This window comes from Pediculus humanus, genomic scaffold (genome assembly GCF_000006295.1).
Source record: "Pediculus humanus corporis 1103172108208 genomic scaffold, whole genome shotgun sequence".
Classification (NCBI taxonomy): domain Eukaryota; kingdom Metazoa; phylum Arthropoda; class Insecta; order Psocodea; family Pediculidae; genus Pediculus; species Pediculus humanus.
In genome coordinates this window covers 118,198-125,674 of record NW_002987778.1, presented here as the reverse complement: position 1 = coordinate 125,674, position 7,477 = coordinate 118,198, and the positions used below count along the sequence as shown (strand labels likewise).

The 7,477-nt window shown below is 24.2% G+C and overlaps 2 protein-coding genes across 2 annotated transcripts in view; both read left to right on the top strand.

Annotated features, from left to right (window-relative positions):
• Nucleotides 1-2,930: 2,930 nt before the first annotated feature.
• Nucleotides 2,931-6,234, top strand: Phum_PHUM438970 (beta-glucuronidase precursor, putative; the record flags this gene model as incomplete). The annotated part of the gene is made up of 11 exons (XM_002429503.1): nt 2,931-3,332; nt 3,461-3,627; nt 3,698-3,840; nt 4,288-4,490; nt 4,626-4,772; nt 4,878-5,050; nt 5,164-5,307; nt 5,403-5,487; nt 5,574-5,794; nt 5,835-5,962; nt 6,050-6,234. 11 exons carry the CDS (start codon nt 2,931-2,933, stop codon nt 6,232-6,234), a joined length of 1,998 nt encoding a protein of 665 aa, XP_002429548.1.
• Nucleotides 6,235-7,249: 1,015 nt separating this feature from the next.
• The window catches only part of Phum_PHUM438860 (serine/threonine protein phosphatase, putative), a gene marked incomplete at both ends in the record, with an annotated part of 2,754 nt that continues 2,526 nt past the window's right edge, over nt 7,250-7,477 (top strand). Inside the window, one exon of the mRNA XM_002429502.1 lies at nt 7,250-7,423. Coding sequence (XP_002429547.1) covers nt 7,250-7,423 — 174 coding nt within the window. The remainder of the gene's footprint in view (nt 7,424-7,477) is intronic.

Here is a 7,477-nt window from a genome sequence, read left to right as displayed (position 1 = left end):
AATAAAAAAATTTCCCCCTCCTCCCCCCCCCAAAAAAAAAAAAAATAAAAGAGAAAAAAATTTTCATTCATACATAATAACTTAAATTATTATTTATGCGCCATTTTTTTTTTTTTTTTTTTAAACAAAAATTTAAATTAAAAAGTAAATTTAATAAAAGGAAATTAAAAATAATAATAATAATAATAATAATAATAATAATAATAATAATAATAATAATAATAACACGTGGACCAATTTAAAAACTCAACAACAACAACAATAAAAAAACTAAATAAAAAAAAAAAATTTTTTTAAAATAAATTGGGTAATAATAATAATAGTAATCATACGGAAATGCTATAACATGCTAAATACTTTTTAATGATTCTAAACAAAAATTTTTTGTTTGTTTGTTGTTTGTTGTTTGTTGTTGTTGTGAATATTATAGTTTGTTTGTTGTTTGTTGTTGTTGTGAATATTATAGTTTGTTTATTGTTTTTATATGTCACCTATGCCAACTTTTGGCAATGTTATTTTCCATTGATCACCTATCTATTTATTTTCGATTTTTTGTCTTTTTATAAAGTGGCGGTCATAATTCACAATGTGTTTGAGTGTGCATGTGTGCGTGTGCGTATGTTTTAGTAAAAAGAAGAAAAACCAGTTAACTACCCATTTGAACAAAGCTTTAACATTCCTTTTTATTAAAAAAAAAAAAAAAAAAAAATGATGGTCAACGCCCTTATACATCAAAGTAAAGTTCAATAAACAAAGACCGAAAAATCTATTAATGTTTTTTTTTTATTATTAAATAGTATTTGATTCCTTTTTGCAATTCTCCCCAATGTAAATCTCTCTCTCTCTCTCTCTCTCTCTCTCTCTCTTTTTCTCTCTTTCTCTAACACGTACCGGTTACAATTAAAAAACAAGAAAAACTTTTGAGCGAACCAAGCGAAGACTCATAAAAGAAACTTTATTTATTTTAAATACGTTTCGATCTAATCGACGTTTATTTTTTTAATAAAATAAATTAAATTTAATAATTTATTAATAATTATTAAATTTTAAAAAAAATTTGTTTTGTTGTGCGTTTGCGTGCGAGTGTTTTAATAATAATAATAATAATAAAAAACAAACAATTGAAAAATAAAATAAAAAAAAAAAAAAACAAATTTAACAGTTATTCATTTATTTATTAAAAAATGGTAAAATTTTAAGTATAAATAATTAAAATTAGTTTATTTATTTATTAATAATCGATTGTTTATTAAAAACAGGTAAGTTATTAATAAATAAATTATTAAAAATGAATTTGTTATGTTTATTTCTTTTGTTTATTATTGTTTACGTTTATTACGTCATTTGTTTTTTTTTTTTTTTTTTAAATAAATTTGTTAAATTTAAATAAATTTAAATCTTAAATTTTGAAAGGAAGAAAATCAATAATTTTATCAATAAATAAATAAAAAATAATTAAAATTCTAAACAACAGTAAATTAAACAATTAAAAATTTCTCTCTCTGTCTCTCTCTCTCTCTTTCTCTCTCTCACGTAAATTATTTTAATATAATTTTTATTAATAAATATTTAAATTATTTACATTAATTATTTATATTTATTAACAAAAAAAATTATTATTATTATTATTATTATTATCGGTATGTTTCGCTTATGTAAAAAAAAAAAGTGTAAAGTTTTATTATTCGTTTGTTGATTTCAATGCGATTTAATTTAATCGGCGACCACATTTAAGGGACATTTTTTTTTTTTTTTTTGTATAACAAAAGCAAAACATTTCAATTCGATATTTTTATTCCCACTGGAAGCTGGGATAGAAATCGAACGTTTTTGTTTTTTTTTTTCTATCTTCTTCTTCATCTTCATCTTCATCTTCATCTTCTTCTTCGTGATAAAAAAAGTGAAATAAAAGTGTTTAAAAAAAAAAAATAAATAAATAAATGAATTTTTTTCGATGTAATTTTCACGTGAATCGTTATAATAATAATAATAATAATAATAATAATAATAATAATAATAATAATTTGGATTCTATTAATTAAAGGTAAATTTTACGAATTTAATAATAATAATAATAATAATAATAATAATAATCGTATTTTAATAATATATTAATAAAGTTAACATAATTATTTATCCATAAATTAAATTTTTTTTTTTTAATAAAATTTGTTATAAAAGTTATTGAAAAATTTTTCAAATTGATTATCAATCAATCAATCAATCGATAATAGTTCATTTTGTTTAAAAAAATTTTTTTTTTATTTAATAATAACAACAATCTAAACAATTATTTATGTTTTGTTGTGTTTTGTTTTGTTTAAATCGAAATTAAACAATTTTTAAAAAAATGGCGTAGAAAAGTGCATAAAATAAAAAGGTAAAAAAAAAAAATTTGTGTAATAAAAAATAACAAAGTTTATTATTTGGATTTAATTTGGCACACGCACACGCACACACACACACACACACACACACATAATAATAAAAACACGAATATTAAAATATGAATAAAAAAAAAATCAAATAAAACAAGACTTTTAAATTTTATTTATTTATTTAAAAAAAAATTAATGATGATAATAATAAGTATAAACAAAAAATAAATTTTATTATTATTATTATTATTATTATTATTATTAATTTACAAGTTGATTTTAACTGTAAATAATTTGTATTAAAACGCGTTTTTTTTTATATTAAATTTATTTAATTAATGTTAATTATTTTGCAATCATAAAAATTTAGGAAAAAAAAAAAAAAATTTAAAAACGATAAAAAAATTTCCTTTCCACTAATTACGATATTAAAACTACTTTATTATTATTATTATTATTTTTATTAGTATTTTTTTTTCGTTTGATTAATTTATTGCTTGTTGTAGGTTTTTTTTTTTTAAATAAAATAAAATAAAAAAATAAACGTGTATCATGCTGTTATTAATGTTGCTCACATATTACGGTTACTTTTGCCAAAGGATTTACGGTGTTGTCGGTGGTGGGGGTGGTGGTGGTGGAATTTTATATCCCCGGGAATCGGAAACTCGGGAAGTTAAATCATTAGATGGTATATGGAATTTTAAATTATCACCAAAAAGTGATTCCGTACAAGCATATAAAGAAAAATGGTTTAGTAAAGAACTTAAAGAATCCGGTGGTACCACGATACCCATGCCCGTTCCTGCCAGTTATAACGACATAACAACATTTAAAGAAATTCGTGATTTTATTGGCGTCGTTTGGTACGATAGAAAATTTTTTGTACCTGGATCATGGAGCGAAAATCAAAGGATTTGGTTGAGGTTTGGAAGCGTTTGTTATTCGACAATGGTGGTAAGTAATAATAAAATTTTTCCTTTTTTTCTTTTAACGGTATTTATTATTGATGCCATGACACAAACGTCAATGGGGGGGGCAAAAAATTTTTCTTTTGGTAAAACAATGAATATCTGTATTTTTAGTGGATAAATGGACAGTTAGTTACCAGCCACGAAATCGGCCATTTACCATTTAAAGAAGATGTTACGCAGTATTTAAAATATGGACAAGAAAATTTAATCACTGTTGCCGTTGATAATATTTTATTACAAACGACAGTACCACAAGGAATACTCTCTGAAATAATCATGTCGGTTTATTTTCATCTAAACTTGAAATAATCATAAAAAACAAATTTTAAATATAATAATTTATTCCAGAAACAATCAAACGGAATTACATCAATCGTATTCATTCGATTTTTTCAATTATGCTGGAATTGATCGTCCTGTACTACTCTACACAACTCCAGAACTTTACATAGATGACATAACAATTTCAACGGATTTTTACAACGATAATGGTGAGCAAAATGGAGAAAAACATTTTTTATTTATTTTTTTTCACATTATTAAAAATAAATATAAATATAAATAATAATGATATTCGTGTTAAATAATTTATTTACATAACACAAAATGAAAAGAAGATGGATGATTTGACTAAAATTAAAATAATATGAAAAAATTCAGACTCTGCCCATCCGGTTACATTGTATCCATTGAGAGTAAATAATAATAATAATAATTATTATTTTCATAACAAAATTATGTAATTTGTAAAAAAATGTGAATAAAACGCAACGAACGCAGCATCCTTTCCATTTGTCTTATCATTTTGTTGCAATGTTTCATATCAGTAATAATAATAATAATAATAATAATAATAATAATAATTTTTTTTTGTTTCATCTTCTGCAATATCCATATTTGAATACTAATTTTTTTTTTTTTTTTTTTTTTTTTTACAGGTTTGATTTATTTTCGAATCGATTATAAAAGCGCGGAAGAAATCGATTTCGTATCGGTCAATTGTAAAGTTATTTTATCCGACGGAGATGATAACGAAATTAATTATTTGGAAAATTGCAGTGGAAAATTTACGGTACCTTCTCCCAAATTATGGTGGCCATATTTGATGGATCCATCTCCCGGCTATTTGTACAAACTTCGAGTGAGTTATTTTTTTCTTTTTTTTAATCGAAACGTTTTTTCCCCTCCTCCCCTGTTCCTCCTTCTCCTTCTCCTCCAATAAATTAATCTGAAAAAATTTATTATTATATTTTTCTTTTTGTCTTTTTCCTCAAAGGTTGAATTAATGGATGGCGATTACACACTTCGAGACGTTTACCGTCTACCGATCGGAATTCGAAAAATCTCATGGTCGAATACAAATGTTTTTATTAATAACAAACCCATATATATAAGAGGTGTTGGAAAACACGAAGATTCCGATGTAAGACAAACAATTACAATAAATTATTTAAAACAACAACTACACGTTTGAAATAAATAAATAAATAAAAATGTTTAAATAGATTTGTTTTTTTTCCGTTAACAGATTAAAGGAAAAGGATTAGATTTATCCGTTATTGTTAAAGATTATAATCTTTTAAAATGGATGGGAGTCAACACTTTTAGAACTTCACATTATCCTTATGCGGAGGAAATAATGGATTTAGCCGATTCCATGGGAATAATGGTTATTGATGAATGTCCGAGCGTTAATACGGAGTAAGACAAATTTTATATATATATATATATTAATTGAGCGAAATGCGGAAGACACGAACCAACTCACTCACCATTAATAAACTCTTCCCCTCCATTTTGTTTTTTTTTAATAGAATTTATTCGGATACGTTACGACAAAAACATGAAAAATCACTAACGGAATTATTTCAAAGGGATAAAAATCGTCCGAGTGTTATTATGTGGTCTGTAGCTAACGAACCAAGAACACACGTGCCAATATCCGATATTTATTTTAAGTAAGTTTTTAAATTAACACCCCCCCCTCACCCCGACCCGCCCCCCTTTGGGGTTTTATTGCGTAATAAAATAATTTTTTTTTTTTTTGTTACAGGCAAATCGTAGATCACATGAAATCACTCGATGGTACACGACCGGTAACGATAGCTTTATCAAGAAGACCTTTTGAAGATAAAGTGGTAAGTTTTAAACTTAAAAACTTGTTAAAAATGATGTTAATGAAATTTAAATTTAAATTTAAATTAAAAAAAAAAATTATTTATAGGGCCAGCACCTTGATGTTGTTTCTTTTAACAGATATAATTCTTGGTATTCAAACACGGGTCAAACGGAAGTTATTTTTCAAAATGTTATCGATGAAGCTGAAAAATGGTTTTACAAATATCAAAAACCGATAATAATGACGGAATATGGTGCCGATGCTGTAGCCGGTTTACACATGGTTATTTTTCTTTTATATTTAATTAAATTAACTATTTTTAGGTTGTACCTTGATTAATTAAATTAAATTTTAGTTTCCGGAAAGCGTTTGGTCAGAGGAATATCAAAATGTTGTACTTCAACAACATTTTAAAGCATTCGATGTTTTAAGATGCAGAGGATTTTTTATCGGGGAAATGATATGGAATTTTGCCGATTTTCAAACTGCTCAAAGTAAATTTCTAATCGTTTTTTACCCCCCCTCCCCCCTATTTTGCCCTTTTTTTTACTCTTTTAAACAAAAATTTTTTTATTTTATAGCTACTGGAAGAGTTGGTGGTAATAAAAAGGGAGTTTTTACAAGGCAAAGAGAACCTAAAAGTTCAGCTTTTTTACTACGTAAAAGATATTACGAATTAGCTTTCGAATTAGACGGAGTTCCCCTTCCCGATGATCTTGTAAGATACACATCTAATATAAACACTACATATAATAATTTAATATAAAATAAATTATTACTAAAAAAAAATTTGACTGAAAGTTTTAAATTTGAAACCTTGGACAGTATCTTCATTACTCACCAAAATTTTCTACTATTCTCAAACATTCATCTACAAATTCTACAAAATCTGGATCTTTCATGGCTTCGTAAACTGTTTCTTCTGGATTAATTGCATTGTCAACAGCAATTAAAGTTTTTTGTAGATTCTATTTTTAAAATATTTTTAAGAACTTCACTATCACCTAGAAATTACAAAAATTCATTTTAAAAAAAAAAGATTTTTTTTTACTACTATTTCTAAAAAATTTTTAAGTAAATAATTCTTCTTACGAAGTCTATTTAATTTTTCTGGACTGACTGTATCTTCTGTAAAATATTTAATCTCTGAACTATTTTTATTAAAATCTTTTTTTTCTAATGTTACTTTTTGGCAGACATCTTTGTCTTTATCCTTATGTTGTTTCCAACAATTTAATGAGCAACTGAAAATAAAAATGAAAAGTTAAATGTCGTGTCTTGTAATAGTTCATGATTTTTTTATAATAACAAAGATTAGAGAATAGATTTCTTTTTATTTATACATAAAGATATGTTTGGTAAATATGTGGCACAAATTATTTAATAAATAGAAAAAAGATCACATTTCTTTCGGTTAATATTCATGTTTTTAAACAGGTAGTATTGGCCATGTGTTTGTAAAAGTTGTAAAATTACGATTAAAAATGAAATAATTTAAAACAAAATATATTTACTTCAAGACTGATAATACCTATAATACCTATAATACCTACTACGGACAGAAACAAGTAGCACATTTGTATTTAGATTCAATTTTCTTACATATACTACACAACATTTTGAAAAGAATAAATAAATAAAAATTAACGTGGCTTTAGATAAATAGTAAACATTGGTATAACTTTAAAAATTTCTTTTTTTAAAATAAATTTCTAAAATTTTTTCGTAATTTTTGTTATTAAATTTTATAAAATTAAATATTCTGGTAATTATTTCTTATAATGTTTTCATGCAAAAAAGATGTGACGAACGTATTGTCTGTTTTAATATATTGTCCTCAGGATAAAACTTTCTTAATTCTTTTTGATGAAGAAAGAAAAGATTTTTGGATACCGTCAACAAGTATAGATGATGATTTTAGTTGGAAAGAAAACTTGGAACATTTTAAAAAAAATGTAAAATATTATGCGAAAATATTTTAATGAATTTTTTAATTGTGAAATATTATA